The sequence below is a fragment of the Polyodon spathula genome, chromosome 2 (genome assembly GCF_017654505.1).
Source record: "Polyodon spathula isolate WHYD16114869_AA chromosome 2, ASM1765450v1, whole genome shotgun sequence".
Classification (NCBI taxonomy): Eukaryota; Metazoa; Chordata; class Actinopteri; order Acipenseriformes; family Polyodontidae; genus Polyodon; species Polyodon spathula.
The window spans coordinates 106181477-106204279 of NC_054535.1; the positions used below are offsets into that span (position 1 = coordinate 106181477).

The window sequence follows — 22803 nt, forward strand, 5'->3', positions numbered from 1 at the left end:
TACAGTACATATTCCATCAGTTTAATTCATGACTGGCACGATAGTAGATCTCACAAATTTAATACAGGGTTGATATTGCTTTTTCTCACTAAACAAGTCTCACAAGTGATGTCTCCCTGGGCCAAGCTGCAAAACAGAAAGAAACATGACATGTTCTTCAATGCAACTGTTAAATCCTCCTAGACTTTTATTGCCGGAGCTGCAGGGTGGGAAGAACAGGCTGGAGAGTCTGATTGCAGCCTCATTAGACAGAAGAAAATGTTTTTCAAAAGCCAGTTATCAGCACTGACAGGTCTGACTGTAACATCTTATCCAGAGCAAAAGTGTCCACCCCAATAAAAGTTTCCCATGGTAAATTTGCACAGTAACTTTGCCATTACTGTGCACTTCCATAGTTTACCAATGCTGAATGTGATTTCGCTCTGCTTTATTACATTTTGTTATGCTTTTACTATGGGTTTATCAGGACATTACTGTGTGTGTGTCTGTCTGTCTGTGAGACTATGCTCATCCTGTCATTTCTCCTCACAGTATAGACTGTGTGTGTGTGTGTGTGTCTCTGTCTGTCTGTCTGTCTGTCTGTGTGACTGTGTGGGTGGGAGTGTCTGTGTGTGAGACTATCTCACCCTGTCATTACTGCTCACAGTATAGTCTGCTGGCTCACATGTTCAATGGCTTTGTATTTTACAAACTTACTCCTGAACTCCGGCAATGAAACAAGAGCTTATTGTCGCCCAGCCCTTTCCTGAGCCAGGGTTACTGTGGTTTCCCAGTTTCCCAGGCTGCAGCTATTGAAAGGAGGCGTGATGGCTTGGAATGAGGCTGCTTGTCTGTACTGCATGTCCTGTTCCCTGGACTGAGCGAGACACAGAGAGAGACGCACAGACAGTAGCGGCTCTCACACCCTTCCTCTGAAACTGCACTGCCTTGCTTCTCAGAAAACAACTCACCCTGGACTTTTCATGAGAATAAAGCCAAGGACTGTACAGGTTAAATAATACTGGGGGGCTGAGAACCAGAGAATAATAATATATATTTATTTTATATAGCACTTGTCATTAGAAAAATTCCCAAAACGCTTCACATTAAAAAAAAAAACCAATATATATATATATATATATATATATATATATATATATATATATATATATATATATATATATATATATATATATATAAAGCAATACAATAAAATCTATGCATTGCAGTAAGCCAGTGTATAAAAATGAGTCTTGAGGTGCGATTTAAACACAGATACAGACTGAGACGAAGGACCAAAGAGCAAAGGCAGGATCTATAATAGCTTGTAACTTTGTTCTTGGTGATACGGAAAGATCATTTTTAATTTACTGCAGGCTGCATTGGGGAATGTAGCAGCAAAGCAGATCCTTGGTGTAAGATGGAACCACGCTAGTCAAGACCTTGAAGGTCATCAGCAAGATCTTCAAGTCAATTCTATGTTTAACTGGTAACCAGTGCAGAGATGCTAAAGCTGGGGTTATGTTGTCATGCCCGCTGTTTCTTATTAAAAGAGCTACAGTAGGCCCTGGGGATCAGTACAGGGACTCACCACTGACGACAACTGTGCCAAAACTCTAGAGCAGTTGTCCTCAAACTTGGGTCCTAGTTTGCTCAGGGTGTCCCCAGGAAATTCTGGAATCTTCTAATTTGTGAAACAACATCAGGGATGGAAATAAGACTTATATTGCACAGCAGCTTCACCCATTCCAGGTTTTACTATGAACTTGATTAGACCACTATGCAAGGAGAGTCTTATTTCCAGCTCTGCAGAATAATGTACAGTTGAGCTGAGAGACTTGAATTAGTTTTGCTTTCTTTAACTTTATTGTATGGAGCGTGGTCTTTGACTGTTGTGGTGAGGCACAGGCCTTGTGATGCTTACAAATAATATTATACTTAAACATTTGCTTCACTGCAGTGCACTTGTTCTTGTTTTTGCGTTTTTCTCAATTTCCAGTTTCGGGTCCCTATTCAAAATTGTTTTTAAAGAAGGGTACCATCAGTGAGGCCATGTGTGTTACAGAAACTTGGTTGTCTGAGAGTGATGGGGACGAATATAATATTTGTGGGTATACACTGTATAGGAAAGACAGGTAGGACAGAAGAGGAGGAGGGGTAGCGCTATACATAAGAAACAGTCTTGAAGCCCAGGTGTTAAACCTGGACAAAGAAAATAAAGCCGAATCAATATGGGTCAGAATAACGGACAAAAATTCAAAGGACATAATAATAGGAGCATGCTATAGACCGCCAGATTCAGACGGTGAGCAAAATAATCTGTTATACAATGACATCAGAAATGCGTGTAGCAAAGGAGAAGCCATACTAATGAGGGATTTCAACTTCCCCCATATAAAATGGGAAAACCCGGTGGGTAGCACAAAGGATGAAATAGAAATGGTGGAAATGACAAATGACTGCTTCCTAACACAATTTGTCAAGGCACTGACTAGAGGGGAGGCATGCCTTGATTTAGTCTTTTCAAATAACGAAGACAGAATAACTAAAACAGAGGTCAGAGAACCACTGGCAAACTCAGACCACAACATGGTCTCATTTGAAGTGTTTTTTAAAACCCCAAAAGTAATGACTAAAGCTAAGGTTTACAATTTTAGAAAAGCAAACTATGAAGGTATGAAACAGAGACTAACAGAAGTAGACTGGAGTAAAATAAAGAAAACACCCACAGAAGAAGGATGGTTGTTCTTCAAAAATGTAGTACTAGAGGCGCAAAACAATTACATCCCTAAAGTAGACAAATCTAAATGTAAAACTAAATTGCCAAAATGGTTTAATAGATCAATTAAAAAAAATATTCAGCGAAAAAAGGCACTTTATAGAGCATTAAAAAAGGACCAAAAGAAAGTACACAGAAAGAGTACACGGAACTGCAAACGCAAGTCAAAAAGGAAGTTAGAAAGGCCAAGAGAGAAGTAGAAATGAACATTGCTAAGGGAGCTAAAACCAATTTCAAAATGTTTTTCCAATATTACAACAGCAAGAGAACGTTCAAAGAGGAGATTAAATGTTTAAGAGATACAAATGGCAAAATTGTAGATGAAGAAAAAAAAATAGCAAATATATTAAATGATTACTTTTCACAAGTTTTTACAAAGGAAGATACTGACAACATGCCCCACATGTCATCCAGTTCCTATCCAGTTTTAAATAACTTTAGCATAACTGAGGCAGAAGTGTTAAAGGGACTAGGAGCTCTTAAAATAAACAAATCCCCTGGGCCGGATGAGATCCTCCCAGTAGTACTCAAAGAAATGAAAGAAGTAATTTACAAACCGCTAACCAAGATCATGCAGCAGTCTCTTGACACAGGGGTGGTACCGACAGACTGGAAAATTGCAAACATAATACCGATCCACAAAAAGGGAAACAAAACTGAACCAGGTAACTACAGACCAGTAAGCCTGACTTCTATTATATGCAAACTTATGGAAACTATAATAAGATCCAAAATGGAAAATTACCTATATGGTAACAGGGTCCTGGGAGACAGTCAATATGGTTTTAGGAAAGGGAGATCGTGTCTAACTAACTTGCTTGATTTTTTTGAGGATGCAACATTGATAATGGATAATTGCAAAGCATATGACATGGTTTATTTAGATTTCCAGAAAGCTTTTGACAAAGTCCCACACAAAAGATTAATTCTCAAACTGAACGCAGTTGGGATTCAAGGAAACACATGTACATGGATTAGGGAGTGGTTAACATGTAGAAAACAGAAAGTACTGATTAGAGGAAAAACCTCAGAATGGAGTGTGGTAACCAGCGGTGTACCACAGGGATCAGTATTAGGTCCTCTGCTATTCCTAATCTACATTAATGATTTAGATTCTGGTATAGTAAGCAAACTTGTTAAATTTGCAGACGACACAAAAGTAGGAGGAGTGGCAAACACTGTTGCAGCAGCAAAGGTCATTCAAAATGATCTAGACAAGATTCAGAACTGGGCAGACACATGGCAAATGACATTTAATAGAGAAAAGTGTAAGGTACTGCACGCAGGAAATAAAAATGTACATTATAAATATCATATGGGAGATACTGAAATTGGAGTAGGAATCTATGAAAAAGACCTAGGAGTTTTTGTTGACTCAGAAATGTCTTCATCTAGACAATGTGGGGAAGCTATAAAAAAGGCTAACAAGATGCTAGGATACATTGTGAAAAGTGTTGAATTTAAATCAAGAGAAGTAATGTTAAAACTGTACAATGCACTAGTAAGACCTCATCTTGAATATTGTGTGCAGTTCTGGTCACCTCGCTATAAAAAAGATATTGCTGCTCTAGAAAGAGTGCAAAGAAGAGCGACCAGAATTATTCCGGGCTTAAAAGGCATGTCATATGCAGACAGGCTAAAAGAATTGAATCTGTTCAGTCTTGAACAAAGAAGACTACGTGGCGACCTAATTCAAGCATTCAAAATTCTAAAAGGTATTGACAGTGTCGACCCAAGGGACTTTTTCGGCCTGAAAAAAGAAACAAGGACCAGGGGTCACAAATGGAGATTAGACAAAGGGGCATTCAGAACAGAAAATAGGAGGCACTTTTTTACACAGAGAATTGTGAGGGTCTGGAATCAACTCCCCAGTAATGTTGTTGAAGCTGACACCCTGGGATCCTTCAAGAAGCTACTTGATGAGATTCTGGGATCAATAAGCTACTAACAACCAAACGAGCAAGATGGGCCGAATGGCCTCCTCTCGTTTGTAAACTTTCTTATGTTCTTATGTTCTTATGTATTCCGCCTGGAGAATGTTACTGAGATCTTAAAAGCTCCAATGCCAGTGATGGTTGTTGTGCTTTATCATGCGTACACGGTTCCCCGATATGGGGAGATTTCAAGATGCTTTTAGGGAAATAACAAACCCTGGACCTGCCTGTCTGTCATGTGGAGGACACGATGCCTGCGTTGATTTTGCATCAGTACAAACCTTTAGCATATACTGCCAGCTTTCTATAGATGTTTCAGACCTCATTTGGCTATAACATTAAAAAAGATTACCATAGAATGTTTGCAGTTTCCTGTGCTTTCCGCGTGGTTATATCATGGTTTAGCAATGAGTGTTTTAATATGATTTACCTTCCATGGGCTTTGCATTCCTTACCAATGTCTTCACTATTCTTTATTACACATTGCAATGCTTTTACTATGGGAAACGTTGATGTGGATAATCCCACTGATTTTATATAAAAGTTTGTAACCTTTTGGGTGCTGTACAGTTATTCAGAGATTACGAGGACCCTCTGCATGTGTGTTCACTGGTTATCTTGTGCAACAGACAGCACTGCACAAGAGCCACCCACATGCATCAGCAGCTGCAGCCATGTCTACTGTATAGACTGTATATAAATAACTACAGACAGACAACAACTGCCTAAACGATAAACAAACCGAGATGCGAGATTTCTGCACACTTAGTAAATGGTAATGGTGTACTCGGGCAATTCCACGGGGCCAGATGTACATTTTGGACACTTTGCAGACCGTAGCAACTTGCTTGGTTTCTTTTATGGTATGATAGATGCTTTATTAGTATGGTATGATAGATGCCTCTATTAGGACAGCCTGCCCTCTGAATAACACTGACTTATACACAGCTTTCCATTCCACAAAGCAAAAAACACACGTTTTCCAGCTGTGTGGAAGATACGAATGGAGAGGAATGTTGAGGCACATTCTTTAGTAATTGTTTTGGTTAACTAGAAAACAGCCTGGATTTTGCTCCATCTTTACCAAACTAGCCACATAGCCTCGTATTGAATGGCTGTAACCTTTCAGTCGCTGTACAATTCTTACTGCTGTTTTATTGGGTTTTTAGTGTAAATTGTAGGATGGAGTTCTGGATGTACACTCGTCTTTCTTCCAAAGGTAGAGTGGTAGCTCTCCAAACGGACATGTTCTGATGAGCGCAAGGCATCATCAGAGTTTAGAGAAATCACCCATGCACTATTTTAGAAGATGTACAGTAAGTACATTTGCTTGGCAGTGGATTTCAATGGCCAACCCACTGCATTGCAGTTTAGCACACTGGTTTATTTGGTTTGTAAAGCACCAGACTGCAGTTTCACTTGGTAGTGTTTTAATGAGGTACCAATCAGTGCAGCAAGATTTCAGTTTATTGATCCGTCTGCCTGCCCTGTATACAGCAGAGCATAGTGAGTGACTATGAGAATGAAGAATCTTTGGTTTATTGATCCCTCTGCCTGCACTGTATACAGCAGAGCACAGTTAGTGGCTATGAGAATGAAGAGTCTTTGGTTTATTGATCGCCACTGTATACGCAGAGCACAGTGAGTGACTATGAAAATGAAGAGTCTTTGGTTTATTGATCGCCACTGTATACGGCAAAGCACAGTGAGTGACTATGAGACTATGAGACTATGAAGAGTCTTTGGTTCTCAAGAGTTCAACAAGAGAATAACAGAGTCTAATGTATCAGTGTGCACAGTCATCTACTTAGTCTTTCAGGTAAAACAGCACACCTGTAGTTCCACATACATACAGTGACTCTCAAAAGTATTCACCCCGGCCTTGGACTTTTCCACATTTTATTGTGTTACAACATGGAATCAAAATGGATTTAATTAGGAGTTTTTGCCACTGGTTTCAACACAAAAAAGTGCATAATGTCAAAGTAAAAAATAAAACCTTCACATTGTTATAAATTAATTATAAATACAAGACAGAAAATAATTGATTGCATAAGTATTCACCCCCTTGAGTCAATATTTGGTAGAGGCACCTTTGGCAGCAATTACAGCCATGAGTCTATTTGGATAAGTCTCTACCAGCTTTGCACATCTGGACACTGCAATTTTTACCCATTCTTCTTTGCAAAATTGCTCAAGCTCCATCAAGTTGGATGGGGACCTTTGGTGCACAGCAATTTTCAACTCTTTCCACATAATCTCAATTGGATTTAGATCTGGGCTTTGACTGGGCCACTCCATGACATTGACCTTTTTGTTTTTAAGCCACTCCAGTGTTGCTTTGGCTGTATGTTTGGGGTCATTGTCCTGCCGGAAGATTAATCTTCTCCCAAGTCCCAGGTCTCTTGCAGACTTCAGCAGGTTTTCCTCCAGGATTTCTCTATACTTTGCTGCATCCATTTTGCCCTCTATCTTCACAAACTTTCCAGACCCTGACGCAGAGAAGCATCCCCATAGCATGGCGCTGCCACCACCGTGCTTCACGGTAGGATGGTGTTCTCAGAATGATGTGCTGTGTTAGGCTTGCATGGTCTCATCAGACCATAGAATCTTCTTCCACTTGGTCTCAGAGTCTCCCACATGCCTTGTGGCAAACTAGCTGAGATTTGATGTGAGTTTTTTTCAACAATGGCTTTCTTTTTGCCACTCTCCCATAAAGGCCAGTTTTGTGAAGCACCCAGGCTATTGTTGCTGTATGCAGTGTCTCCCAGCTCAGCCGTGGAAGACTGTAACTCCTTTAGAGTTGCCATAGGCCTCTTGGTGGTCTCCCTGACTAGGCCTGCCCTTCTCGCCTGGATACTTAGTTTTTGAGGATGACCTGTTCTAGACAGATTCACAGTTGTGCCATATTCTCTCCATTTCTTAATAATGGACTTTACTGTGCTCCGGGGGATATTCAATGCCTTGGAAATGTTCTTATATCCTACCCCTGATTGGTGCTTTTGAAGAACCTTATTCTGGATTTGCTTTGAATGTTCCTTCGTCTTCGTGATGTAGTTTTTGTTAGGAAATGTACTAACCAACTGTGGGACCTCCCAGAGACAGCTGTATTTAACCTGAAATTGTGTGAAACACCTTAATTGCATACAGGTGGACTCCATTCAATTAATTATGTGACTTCTAAAGACAACTGGTTGGACCAGAGCTTATTTAGGTGTGTCATAGCAAAGGGGGTGAATACTTAAGCAATCAATTATTTTCTGTTCTATATTTGTAATTAATTTAGAACAATTTGTAGATTTTATTTTTCACTTTGACATTATGGACTTTTTTGTGTTGATCAGTGGCAAAAACTCCTAATTAAATCCATTTTGATTCCATGTTGTAACACAATAAAATGTGGAAAAGTCCAAGGCGGGGTGAATACTTTTGAGAGCCACTGTACCAGACCTATGTAAAGGCCATACAGTACAAGGAACTCCTATTGCTTGTACAGAGCTGTTGTATTGTGGTGCTTGTGACAAATAAAGTCTATTTGTGAGGTTGGCAGGGGTGAGATTAAACATCCGTGCATAAACATTGGTAGACTGATTGCCAGTTTAACCTGCCAGTTTAACCTGACCACCTGAATATAAGTGCAGCACTGGCTGCTAGAGTCAGTTCAAACGGGAACTCAAAGAGAGTATCTGTGTGGGTGAATATTGAAACTCCTGACCAAGCCCTGATGGATCAGAACTTTTTTTATTTATTTTTTTTAACTTCCCATTGCTTGAATAGCAAATGCTTCATTTGCTATTCAAGTTTTTTTTTGCCTGCCTTGACCATTAGCTACACACAGGGCCTCTGCAAGCTGTGTCCTAAAGAGAGGCAGCAGAAGCGATGGGTATGAAGACTGAACTGCTTCGTTATCCACTGAAGTGCTGTCCCGTCCCATAACCACAGGACAGTGGGGAGGGAGTGGGGGTGCTCTGGGGAAGCTGGGGATGCTAACCCTGCTCTGCAGATAATCATGGAAGACTGCATTCACTAGCACGGCCAATCGAGCAATTCACATGAACACTGAAAACAACCACAGGTTTGCTTGTTAAAAGCTTGTTTTCTTGCTTAAGGGCACTACAGTGCAGACCTATAGAGGGACCTTTCCAGTAACCCCCACCCCTCAGCCCTCTCCATCACAAAGGCAGGCTGCGCTTGTTTTCCATGTCTGAATAAGGCTGTGCATGCAAGCTGAGTCCCTGTGGGGTGCTTTAGTGTGAGAAGGGCTATGAATAGTCAAGCAGACTGACAGTGCTGCAGTGTTACAGCACTTACATAACCGACACTTCAATCCTTTGCCTAAACACAGACACAAAATGGCTGACAGATAAGAGTACAGTATATGCTGCTGCTATCAGGGCTGATGTACTGTGCAATATCTCTGCTCTGAAGGCCCTTGGAACAGATTCAATACATTGAGGCATTTTAGCCGTGACAGGCTATATGTTGTTTGTATTTATTTATATTGAGTTACTGTAGGGTGACCATAATGCTCCATGTTCACTGGCAGTGTTCAGGACGGTTTTGTAACTCACATTCTGTAATGCAGCATGGTTCCTGCAGCATGTTATTTCTTAAAGAAAAGAGTCTGGTAAAGGGATCTTTCTGGGAATCCAGAAATGGCCCTGAGATACTGTACCACTGCTACACACAGCTTAGCCATGCCGAGACTGGGACATCATTGCTGTAGAAGGCAGTATTTTTGAATGTATCCTTAGCAGTAGATCAATGCTTTAATTTCTCTATTGAGAGACAGACGGAGGAGCACTAATGCTAATTGGTGCTGTGTGGTTTTTTCGGGTGATGTTAAATCTGTGTGTTCATGGGATTTCTAGAATGGCTGTTTCTATAGCTGCACAGTTTGTCTGCTTGACTTAGTTTCTTGTACTAAATCGATTCAGTTCCCTCGACCCATTTTAAAAACTCATGTCTTTCGATTTTTTTTGTTGCTCTTCGCTGGACTCTCTCAAAAGACAAAATCTCCTTTTTGTAGTGTGGGGATCAAAATTGAACGCAGTCCTTTACAATACACAAGTGGCCACACCAGTGTGTTATATTCAAGCTCGATTTGCCCTCTACACCTTTTTAATGATTTACCACGCTGCCTGGCTACTGGAAGAGTCCGTTTAACTGAGATTTCATTTTTGTGACCAACGTGCAATACTCGTACTCCCTCAACATGGTGCAGTGTACTCCTCTCTGCCGTCATTTCATCACTTCCTTGATTTGCTTTTTAATAGTTCTGTTGTCACCTCTCTATACATCCATCTCTCCCAATTCCCTTCTTTTCCAGTTCTATGTGTCTCACTCCCTGTGTATGGCTCTTAACCTCTCTCCTTCCCTATCTACTCTCTATCACATCCCTGTTTCTCTCTCTCTCTCTCTCTCCTCCATGCCACTCTCTCCCTCAGTCTAATCCCAAGACACATTCCGGAATCCTGGGCCTGGCCAATGCGCATGTCGGTGTCCAGTGTTCCAGAACTCTGCACTGTAGGAGGGGACAGAGCTGATGTGACTGACAGCCCTGGGAATGTGTGTGTGTGTGTGTGCGAAAGAGAGCGCCATCTCTCTCTCTCCCTGCCTCTCTTGCTTGCGTGTTTGTGTAGGGGGGAGGGGGGGGAAACTGTATGGAAGGAGAATGCGCATTACCTCTGCAATATCAGAGACCCAGCTGTTAGACTGAGAGAGAGAAAGAGCTGGAGAGAAAGATAGAGAGAGGGATTCTGTGCAAAGGGAGATGTGTGGGACACTGTGATGCACTGTTCTGTACTGACGTGACAGAGTGGGCGACTGAAGATGTACTGTTTACATTAAAGGATTAAAACAAAATGCAACTGGATTGAAGGTAAGGCAGGCTGGGAGTGGGACTGCCCCCCCCCCCCCCTTTCTTTGAGAAACAGAATAGGGGGCTATGATCAGAGCTTGGTATTCTAGATCACCATTTGGGGGGTCTTACAGTAAATGCCAGGAATATTATTGCTATATTTGTGATTATCACAACTCACTGATTCTGTGATATCTTTGCTGCATGAGAGGTGGTGGTGCAAATGCCAGCAGACATTTGAATAGAAGAGAGTGTCGGGTTTGACTTGGGATAAACTTGTCAGACCGTTAATCAGCCAGGTCAGGCTTTTCACTTGTGGAGGCTTAAAGAGCAGTGTCCTCGTTCTCAGAGGTGTCTAATATTAGACAGGAGAGCATGTTTAGGACGCTTGTGGTGTTTCTACTGGGGCCGGATAGACTGGATTGTAGGCCAGCAATACATTTATTGCACTTACTGCATTCTTACTGGAACACGTTGTCTTACAGCACTGCTTTTGTGGATTCCACCGTTTGGTAAATGCACACCCAAGCATTACTTTATAATCAACTGAACACATTATTGAGTTTGCATGTTCACACATCAGCTGGTTTGCATCATGTGAGCTTCACAAAGCCAAGCATTTTCTAGACTAAAGATGTGTGTTACAACATAGTGTTGCTCTGCATGCTTCTCCTGATCTTTTTCATGCATGGCTGTCTAGTGTTGTTCTTGGCAGATTAGAAAGCAGTGTTTCTCTTCATGTCATATGACCAGATTTGATATGCAAACACCGAACGGGGAGCTGACGTGGTACCTACAAGATTGAACGGAATCCCATTTTGTTCAGTGTATCCCTCCTCCACTTCTTACTTCTCACTGGTGGCCTCTGTGCTGCTTATCTGTATGGCAGGATTGTACTGAAGTATGGTAGCGAGTGGACAAGCCTGTATCAGCTGATATCAGAGAACAAACAACAGCACTTGTCTAGCCAGGTGTGGTCGGACCATGTGAAATTAATGTATTCCAGAAACAACCAAATCAGTTTATTTGTGAGCCTCTTTACAGACTTTAGATGCATGTACTGTTCTATATACAGTATCACTGATAAACAGCACCCTGCAACCATCAAGACAAACCAGTTGAAGCCTGCACACACTGGTATCAGAGAACAGACAGCAATCCTTGTCTAGCCAGGCTTGCTGGGACCCTATGAAATCAATTTATTCCAAAAATAACACAATCAGTTGTTGCTCGATTTGTTAGCTGCTTTTGAGACTTTTAAAAAGCACCCTTTCAAATATTGGAAGGTGTTATATTGATCTGCTGGTTTTGTTTACATGCTGTCTGTAAGGAAGGTCAGGGAAGCCGAAATCTTTGAAAATAAATTGTTCAAACAAAAGAATACAACACTTGTAAGCTGGGCATTAGCCTTCATTACATCTACCCAACAGCACAATGCATGCAACCAAACAACCAACAAAACAAAGGATTTTGCTTCCTTTTTATGTTCTTGTGGCCACTCCCCACAGCATCAACTACCTCTAGTTGGGGAATGGCCACACCTGTGATTGTTGGGAGGGACAGATTTAACCCCATCCCTGCCAACCTTACATTCCCACATATATACTATTTACAGCAGCAGGGCTTCTGCAGTGCCACAGAGGAAGAACTCTAAGGAGAAAGTCTCAGTTAATGGAGTTAAAACAAGATTGAAGACAATCGATTATCTGAGCTAGCCAATAATCGATAATTGAAAATGTCATTATCATCCAGCCCTACACAGTGCCATTCTCAGAATATAAATAGCTCTTTCTTACTCTGAGCAGTGAGGTGAAGACAGGGTGTAGCTGATGACCAACAAAGCGCTCTGTTATTTCGGTATTTGGCAGAACGTGTTAGAGGTTCTGTATTCTGTCTCTGCTGTTTCTAAACAAACACTCATTGTTGGATTTGTGAACCTCTATGGCTTTGTTTTGTTTAGTGACAAGAGAGTGGTGTTATGGAGGCAGAGCTGTCCAGTTTGGATATGACGTCACTGTTGAACGACATACTGTTTTGGTTCCTTTTTTCTGTCGACAGTATAAGCTTGTTAAATTCTATTTTGTCAAATGATCTGAGGACACATTTGACAGTTGACGTGGAGACAGATTCAGGACGGAGGGCAGGAGACACATTTCCACACAGAGTGGTCTGTATGGAATGGTTTGTTACAGCTAATTCCTTGGGATCCTTCAAGAGTAGTCTGTATGTCTTTCTGGGAACAATAAGCTAGGAACTGAACAAGAATCGATGGTCCAATTAATATGTAGCATGAATAACCTCTCACAAAAACAAAGAAAACCATCAGTGTTGATTTTATTCTCATTTTGGTTTGTGAATGCCAGTGCTGGTTTCACATTGTTCTTTCAGTATCATTGTTGTAATTCAGATAGGGTATTGAGAGTGCTCAGGTGTGGTGTCCCCCTCTAATCCCATTGAAAGCTCTGGGTTCTCAGGGTGATTGTCAGTGAGCTGCAGCACGTTGACTCTCAGCTTCTGCTAATCCTGTTTTAGTGACAATGCTCCATCACACTCCACTCAGTGTGCCGGGTTCACAGGGGTGAGTGCCGAGACTCTCATCACACTGGCATTGACAGCGGACAGAGCGTTTGTCTCCTTGGATTGATTTGTACCGAATTCTTGAAGGAGTGTTTGTTTCAAGTTGTGGATGGATATATTTTTGGAATGGGACAAGAAGTGAAGAGTTGTGAACTCTGTCTTCATAAAGTATCATCAGTCCCTGCAGCTGTGTGTTTGGATGTGTTTAAAAGTCTTGATCCTATATTTAAATTACTGAAGTCTTCACACAGAGATAAGAACATGCTGGGGATCAGGCTCAGATGTGTTTTATAACTTGAATAAAAACAAACAAGTACTTTGCCCACATTGTAATTAAGTAGCAGAGAGGTCTTAAAAGCCTTTTTATTGTCTTAAGATTTCTGTGTTGCCTTATTTTTATTGAGGAAGGACTAGGAGGCATTGGGGTCTAGTAGTTAGAGCTGAGATACTGGAAGGCAGTGTGGTCTAATGGTTAGAGCTGAGGGATTGGGAGGCAGTGTGATTTAGTGGTTAGAGCTGAGAGACTGGGAGGCAGTGTGGTCTAGTGGTTAGAGCTGAGGGACTGGGAAACATTGGGGTCTAGTGGTTAGAGCTGAGGGATTGGGAGGCAGTGTGATTTAGTGGTTAGAGCTGAGAGATTGGGAGGCAGTGTGATTTAGTGGTTAGAGCTGAGGGACTGGGAAGCATTGGGGTCTAGTGGTTAGAGCTGAGAGACTGGGAGGCAGTGTGGTCTAGTGGCTATAACTGAAAGGTAGTATGATAATGTACTGGCATAGGATGCTACTTATAGTACATGTATTTTTTCATATCAATCCCTGTACATTAAAGTTCTGAATACGCCTAAGTAGTTTAAAAGGTTCCTCTACAGGTTTTCTTATAAGAATGTTTAAAAAATTGAGCTTGCTATGTATTTGTGCAAATATCAACTGAGTGAAATGATGGGAAAGAGATTCTGTTTCAACATTTCCAGCAGAACAGCCGACTGTGTCATCAAGGCCAGGGCCTTGGAAGAGTCATCTAGGGTTCAAACCACATTGATGCAAGACGTGGTGTCAGAAGTGATTTTGTTGTCATCTTTTTAATTCAGTCGATATGTTCGTCTTGGAGATGTGTTATATAACTACAGTGTCAGTCATCACAACAAACCATGTATCACAAACACAAGCAATCATCTTACAATTGTTTTTGTTTTGTATTGGTCTGTTCAGTTATCTTGAAGAGTAAAAATGTTATTACAAATGTAACAAAAAATGTTAATAACATATTTTGGTAGAAATATTCCTGATGATTTACTAATTATTGTCACTTATAAATTGCTGTTACCTATTGTTACTGAAGACATAAACTGTGAATTCCTAAATTTTTTATAGATCCCTGTATACAGACATGATGTACAGAGTGTGTTCCCCTACTTAATTCTGTCTGCATTTCCCTTTTTAGATGTTTGGCTGATACCCCGATGACGTCTTTACCATGACGTATTGGAACCCGCTGTCTCACGGTCCCCGATGTGTGGATCCTAGCACTGGGCTGCTAATCTGAACTGGCGACACAGACAGAATGGACAGCCCTCCCAAACTGTCAGGGGAGACCCTAATCGTTCATCACATCCCTCTGGTGCATTGCCAGGTCCCGGACAGGCAGTGCTGCGGCTCTGTCACGCGGGCTAGCCCCTTCTGCCAATCTGATCTGGGGCTGACCCGGACCACCTCCCTGCCTGAGCAGGATGTCCAGCAGAAGGAGGCGCTGGTTTACAGCAGCCTTATCCAGACCTCCAGCGGCAGGGGCAGTGTTGTCAGCAACTCCTTTTCTTTCTCCTCCTCCAATAACTCAGAGGAACTGCCCTCTCAGTCCAAGAGCAGGGACCCAGTTGCCAAAGCCAACCAACAACGGCACAACCCCTTTCTCCTGAACTCCGAGGAAGAAGTACAAGACAACAGTCTGGATGGCTACCTGGAGGACTCTTCCTTCCATCTTCACGGTAACAGCAACACCCACACGGGCAAGCAGTCTTCCTTCCATCTGTATGACCTCACATTTGCTCCAGAGCCTTTCCTATTGCACGACGGAGTTGGGTTAGTGCACAAGACCTGGAATGGTGTGGCTGGCAGACCGATCATAGCTGAGGGGCAGGAAGTTGGTGAGACCAACCACGATGCCAACGATGTCACCGCTGGTTCTAAAAATACAGAACGACTGCCAGAGTGCCTGGATATTATGGGATACGACTGCCAACAACGGCACGGCAGCAGCGGCTCCACGCTGTCCATGGACTGTGGGGAGCAGGAGTGGAACGCCAGCCCTCCCGATGATGAGGACCAGCTGAGGAACGGGGAGCGGAGCCAGGCCTGCAGCTGCTGCTCCAGCTCAGACTTCCCTCTGGCATCTTCCTCCCAACGCTGCCATTGCTGCTTCTACAGCTTCTCTGACCCCTCGGAGATGACGGACCAGCAGATGGGCTACATCAGCGACTCCTCCTGCAACAGTTCAGATGGGGTGTTGGTCAACTTCAGCGCCATCTACAACAAGATGAACAACGGTGGGCCTTCCAAGTCCCTCAACCTGAACTCCGGGGACCAGTCCTGCACTTCCTCTATTTGCAGCCACTTGGAAGCTGGGGGAGCCTTCTACCTGGACCTGCACACCTCCCCTACCGAACCCAAGGAAGACTCCTCCCAGGAGCAAGGCAGCAAGACCTGCAGCTGCTGTCACAAACACCAACAGCAGCAGCAGAGTCCACAGGGTCTGGATGCCAACTGCAACTCCTACCACCTCCACTGTGGCGGCGGGCCCTGCCTATCCGAAGGCTCGGACCTCACCTCCTGCTTCCAGAGCCAAGCTCGCTTGGTGGTGGCCACCCAGAACTACTACAAGCTGGTGACCTGCGACCTGTCTTCCCAGTCCTCCCCGAGCCCTGCTGGGTCTTCCATCACCAGCTGCTCGGAGGAGCACACCAAGAGCAGCCCCAGCCAGCCCACAGAGTACTACCTCTTCCAGAAGCCGGAGGACAACCAAGAGGTGATGAAAGAAGAGCAGCCGGAGAAAGAGGTGGAGGAAGAGGAACACACGCAGGGCTCAGAAATGTCTAGGAATGTCATTGAGGGTCAAGTCTATGTCAACATCTCTCCTCCCAACATGAGCAGCGGGAGGACACGGTCCAGGAGCTACGACCGCAACCTGGACAGGTCTCCCTCCTCTCGACTGGGCACTCTGGAACGCATGCTGAGCTGCCCGGTCAAGCTCAGTGAGAGTGCCTCACACTGCTCCTCCTCGCACCGCTCCTCCCCTCCCCGTCGCGTCACCTCTTTCGCAGAGATCGCCCGCAGCAAGAAGAAGAGCAGCAGTGTGGGAGGGGGCTCCCCGCCTCTGAGGACCAGCACAGACTCCTCTGCATCCTTGGAGTTCTCCCCAGTCGGCGAGCTCCATCTCCCCCACCACAGTGGGGAGAGCCACAGCTTGCCGCCCATGCCCTTTGTGCGCTACAACCAGGGCAGCTATGACCTCATAACCTCCACCGGGGGAGGAAACCCCCTTCAACAGGGGCCCCCTAGACCCCTATGTGATGCCCCCAGATCTGCCAGGGAGACCCGGACTAAAGCAGAAGGTAAGCATCTCACTGGGTAGCTGGCAGTGTAACATGAAAGGGTCTTTTTTCTTTATTGCTTATCTTCACCCTCGCTGGAATTTCAGCCTGTTTGAAGATTCCCGTCTCTGTCTTTATGAACATGCGTGCATCACACTTCTGTTTTTACTTGTATCTAGAAAAATGTGGGGATATTTGGAGGAACCTGTTTCTCTGTCTGTCCTGTTTATATGTACATGCGGTGCAGCAAGATTATGGTAATCATGATACTGATAGCTCTGATAGATGTTGTGTTTACAGCTATGGAGGCATATGTACAGTATGTTCCTGGTAGGTACATTTTCTTTCAAGTTGTAGGTCAAAAATAGTTAAAGTTTAGTTTGCTGTTAGGTAAAATGAATTCTTGAAATGCTTCCTGTGTGAGTATTACATGTAGAGCAGCCTGGACCTTGAGCCTGTACGAATGGTTAGCTATTGTAAATCAGCAGGGATGTAAGATTAGCTTTATTGAGACCTTTGTGACTCAGTGACTGTACAAATAAGACGGCTTTATCTTGCTAAAATTATGAAGATTGTACTTAAGCAGTTTGTTTATACAAAGTGGGAAAGCAAGATATAGAAATGTTCCACATACTGTAAGTATTGTAATTTTTCTAAATAAGCATAATAGCAATTACTGACATTGTGTAGGTCTAAGATAATTGTATATACAGTAGCTTGACTTCTTGAGCCCTATTGATTCTGTTTGGGTCTCAAATTAATCACTGATATCAGAAGCTAGTTACACTTTCTGTTTTAAAGTGTATCTGTTTTGTTTAGGTGTATTTTTAAACAACATCTAAATTATTCGTTTCTACTACTGTAACCGACTGGTACAAGCAGAATTGTGTGTTTAGCTCTAACCACTAGACCACACTGCCTCCCAGTCCCTCAGCTCTAACACTATTCCACACTGCCTCCCAGTCCCTCAGCTCTAACACTATTCCACACTGCCTCCCAGTCCCTCAGCTCTAACACTATTCCACACTGCCTCCCAGACCCTCAGCTCTAACACTATTCCACACTGCCTCCCAGACCCTCAGCTCTAACACTATTCCACACTGCCTCCCAGTCCCTCAGCTCTAACACTATTCCACACTGCCTCCCAGTCCCTCAGCTCTAACACTATTCCACACTGCCTCCCAGTCCCTCAGCTCTAACACTATTCCACACTGCCTCCCAGACTCTCAGCTCTAACACTATTCCACACTGCCTCCCAGACCCTCAGCTCTAACACTATTCCACAGTGCCTCCCAGACCTCAGCTCTAACACTATTCCACACTGCCTCCCGGTCCCTCAGCTAACCACTAGACCACCTGCCTCCCAGTAACTCAGCTAACCATGAGACCCCAATCCTCCCAGTCCTTCACTACATGGAAGCACTGTGCAATAATCAAGGAGTACTTTGTTCAAACACTTAATAATTATTGTGTTGTTCTGAACAACATTTTAAATATATCAGACAACATGTACCAGTATTTTTGCATTACAGTTATACAGTTGTAGTTCTTCAGTATAATTTTAATGGCACTGGATATGAAAGTTTTCCAGAAGAATAGACGTGTGAAATGTCTGGAGTTTCAGTAACATAGTCCAGTATGTTAAGTAGTCCCGATACACAGATGTGTCCTGCTCTGCAGCAAGTGACCCTCCCATCAGACTGACTACGTATAGAAACATGCAGTAAAGCACCCGGGCTTTGTTTGGGAAGCGCTCCCTTACAGAGAATGCATCTGCCAGAAAGCAAACCGTGCTATATGAACAGAGCCCCTGGTCTATTGCTAAACGCTTCAGTTTGCTATGGCTATATACTGTCCATGTTGAGTATTATAAACACTGAGGAAGTGTAAAAGTACGTAACTGAAAGCAGGAAAGGTTAACAACAACAGCAGTCCAAATTACTGGTGAGTGCAAGTGCAAAGAAACGATTCAGCCCTGTTCAGAAAGAAAGAAAGGACAAGTGAAATCATTTTCTGTTCTGTTGAAAGCCCATGTGGGAAGTATAATGAAGCTGCAGCAAATGTAGTAGTCTTATGATACGGCAGCTGTGTAACGAGTCTGTGGTTGAACGGCACTGTACTGTAGCAGCAATTCTAATGTTATTACAGTGATCTTGAGTTCCAGACAGGGTGTGCTTGCAGGGCTGGCCCGCTCTGTGTTGTTTGTTGGCACTTCAAGCAGGCTGCTTGTTTTTGTCTGCTCTGGCTCTCAGTACTGTTGCAGTCAGAGCCAGGCCTGTGGAAACGTCAGGAGCTTCTAATGTGACACACAAACACATTGTGCAGTCGTGACCTAGGAGAGCTGCTGCCGAACATGTAGCTGCTTGGTAAACAGTATAGACCTGAACTCCTTCACAAGACTGCGTGTTCTTCTCAACTGGAATTTCAGCAGTGTCAGTTGTTTCTGTGGTTTTGGTGGTGTGTGTGAGTGTGTAAAGGACAGCAGGGTCTCAAGCTGTTGTTCCTGCCTGTATCTTTTGAAAGTATGTTTCTTTAGTTTAGTTTTTGCTTGCATTTAGTGTGCTTCTATACTAATGGTGTTGTTTTCTTATATTTTTGTAAAGTAGTATCTGTTTGATGTTTCTAGGAAAAAATGACAAACCAGCGTGATTACTGTATCAATAGAGTTTGTATTACTAGAGTCATACAACAAATAGTAATGAATAAAAAAAAAAAAAAAAATCTGTAATGTCTGCATGTGGCACCTGTTTACTCTTGAGGGTGATCTTAATGATTAACGTTCAATCATCACATTTATAAAGCAGGTTTCTTTTACTGTGAGTACAATTTCTGCAAAGCATGTTAACTTTTTAAAGAAAAAAGCCACGCTACAGTATTGCTGGTGTGCGTCTGTCTGCTACCCTGCCTTTAACAACATCCCCTCTATTCTCTCTCTGTCTCTTTTTCTCTGTCTGTCCCTGTCTCGCCTGTCCCTCTGTCCCTCGCCGTCTGTTGCCTGTAGGAGGTGCCTCGGAAGGCAACCCAGTAATGCGCTACAGCAAAGAGCAGCGCCCCACCACCCTGCCCATACAGCCCTTTGTGTTCCAGCACCAGCTCAGCAAGCAGCCCTCCAAGCTGCGACCCCTCCTCAGCGACTACGTCAGCCAGATGTACAGCCGTCCCAGCGGGCAGCCTGCCAGGGACAGGGGCTCGCAGAGGGAGGAAGAGCACAGGACGAGGATAATGGCCCCCGAGACGGTGCGCCCATCCCCACTGGGCAGCTACTCCCCAGTGCGCAACTGGGCCCTCAGCTCGGAAACCTGCTCCACCTGCACCCCCACTCCAGACAGGGGGCTATCCTCGAGCCAGCCCCGTCGCAGCCGCTCCTGCCCGCTGTCCGCCGGCCTCCTCCCCGTCCGGCCAAGCACCGGCACGGTGCAGCCTGCCATGGCCAGCCAAACCAGAGACCAAAGCTGGGAGGGGCCAAAGCAGCAGCAGCAGCAGCAGCAGCAGGAGGAGGCAACCCAGCCCTTGAGCAAAGACACAGCCCTCTCCGGATACTGCCTCCATCGCAACTCACTCCCGACGCTGTCTACCGACGGGTGCAGCCCGCTGGGTCACCTGGAGCCACAGCAGAGGAGCAGAAGCAGCGATGGGGTCCAGGCAAGCAACGTGCTGAGCAATGAACCGACCCGGACACCCAACGGTACACAGTCTGTTAACCCATAGCAATAACGGTAGTGACAACACAACTGTCAACCTGTTGTGCTTTCAAATTCACCAAATTCACATCACAGGCGGAAATAATATCCGTGGGACATCCTAAATGTTTATTTCTATACTTTTTAGAAGTTCTTTTTTTCTTATTATTTTCAGTTTCTTCTTCCCCATAAGTAACATTCTTATTTCCTTGTTAATGCAAGTCTAATATTGTATTTATTATTAAACATTCTGGGGTGTATTCAATGACTCTAAACAATGATGATCTAAATGCTGCCATCACGTTGTAAAATTACTTTTTTCTGTGACAACAAACACCTCCAACACTGCAAGCTTCTTTAATGCATTTATTTATTTCAGTAACAACACATTACACTTCAAGGAGTTGTTTTTTGTATTGATTTGAATGGTGGTGGTATTAAGACCCGCCTGTGTTTAGATCAATTAAATAGCCCCCCTACTGTAAGTGTGCTTCTCTGCCCGGTAACTAACCATCTAGCTTGTATCTGCTTCTGCTTTCCTCCCTTTAATTAAATTCTTTAACCCTTTCTTCCCTCTCTATTTCCCTCCCATTACCTCCCTCTCCCTTCTCTCTCTTGCTTTCTCTCACTGTCTGTCTCTCTCTGTCTCATTGTTTGTCTCTATCTATCTCTCTCTCTCTGTCTGTACCTCTCCCTTTCTGTCTCTCTCTATCTCTCTATCTCTCTATCTCTATCTCTCTATCTCCGACCGCTGCGTTGCACCTGGCAGCTCACCACCTGGCAGCTCACCACCTGTCACTGCAGGCCCTGAAGTGGCGTGAGTACCGTCGTAAGAACCCGCTGGGATTGGAGCGAGCGCTGGCGGCCCAGCTGGCAGGCAGTTTGGACACCAGGAAGCCAGATAGTAGACTGGCCCGTCGAAACGTGTTTGATTTCCCTGCCTCAGCCATCCACAGCCACTCCAGACTGAATGGTGCTGCTCTGGAATGTCTCTCTAGAATTGGGGGGGGGGGGGGGGGGGGTTGAGGGTTCCTTAAATCGATTATCTATTCGATTATCTAGTAACATGATATCATTGATCATTTCTTTAGTCTGATCTATCCATAAAAAGATGCAGGGAGCATTAAATTAAGTGGAAATGATTTAAATGCAGCCCTATTGTGCTCAATTATGAAAGAGGACAGTTTTATGAGAGGTGAATAACTGTAAACTAAGGAGAAAGTCCCAATTAATGGGAGTTATAATGGATTATTGTGATTTATTAAATGATTATGTTTGAACTAATTGGAAAGGTTCTCATCGTCCAACCCTTTCTGTTGTTAAGGTCCGGTGTATTTTGTTGCGTGCATCATTTTGTCTACTTGGGATAAAATCTCCTTCCATTTTCTTATTAGTTTTTCTTTATGCCCTGTAGGAATATTGCTTTTTGCTTTAGTTGATAGTATTTTTTGCCTGTGTTATTATTTGCATTGTTTTGCTTGTTGCAGTGCTGTTCTGTGCAGTCTGTGCTTTGCAGACAGGACTCCAGATCTCTGTAGTGTGTGAGCCGGCTCCTCCCTAGCTGACACTGTGGTGTGTGTGTGCTTGTGTCTCTGCTGCAGGTCACTCAGTGAAGCAGCTGCAGAACTACTGCAGCGATTTCTTTCCAGACTACTTCTCCCTGGCAGAGAAACCTCCGGACGAGTTCTGTCTGTCCCCCGACGCCACCACCAAGTCCATCTCCATAGACCTCCTGCAGAAGAAATGTGAGGGAGACGCCCATCCATCCATCTGCAGGGATGGAAATAAGGATCCTATTGCATAGCAGTTTGATTAACTAGGAGGTTAATAAGACATACATGAGCTTGTTGCCTGTACACCCTGGCTAATCAAGCTTGTAGTAAAACCTGCAAGGGGTGAAACTGCTATGCAATACTTATTTCCATTCCCTATCTATCTACCTATCTATCTAGCTGTTTGTATATCTATCTATCTATCTATCTATCTATCTATCTATCTATCTATCTATCTATCTATCTATCTATCTATCTATCTGTCTGTCTTTCTATCTATCTGTACAGTTTATACACAAAGCTATTCCTCAGTTGAGACAGAAAGACTTGGGTCTAGGGTGGGGTGGAGTGTCCAGTGTGGCACATTCTTTCATCAGATACAGCCCCATCAGTGTCCAGTGTGGCACGTCCTTTCATCAGATACAGCCCTATCATATTGGTGGTAACAGGAGACTGCCTGGAAATGAAAGATTCCATCATCCTTGTAGCCCAGCCTGTATGATGTAATGCACTGACGGGAACATGATCTGATTGCTGCTTTCTTCATTAGGTCTGGTAAAGGCTATTAACACTGCAGTGGATCTGATCGTGGCCCATTTTGGAACCAGCCGGGATCCTGGAGTAAAGGTACCACTTTCT

General features: G+C 43.7%; 1 protein-coding gene across 4 annotated transcripts in view; it reads left to right on the forward strand.

Moving 5' to 3' along the window:
- The window catches only part of LOC121306709 (iporin-like), a 44552-nt gene that overhangs the window by 13695 nt on the left and 8054 nt on the right, over positions 1-22803 (forward strand). Inside the window, exons 1-6 of one of the 4 annotated variants that reach the window (XM_041238589.1) lie at positions 10344-10573; positions 14570-16733; positions 19714-20397; positions 21162-21365; positions 21994-22137; positions 22715-22791. In XM_041238589.1, coding sequence (XP_041094523.1) covers positions 14690-16733; positions 19714-20397; positions 21162-21365; positions 21994-22137; positions 22715-22791 — 3153 coding nt within the window. In that variant the 5' untranslated portion in view covers positions 10344-10573; positions 14570-14689. Of the gene's footprint in view, positions 1-10343; positions 10574-14569; positions 16734-19713; positions 20398-21161; positions 21366-21993; positions 22138-22714; positions 22792-22803 lie in introns of those variants that run through there. The other 3 variants (XM_041238598.1, XM_041238606.1, XM_041238615.1) reach the window with 3 other exon arrangements.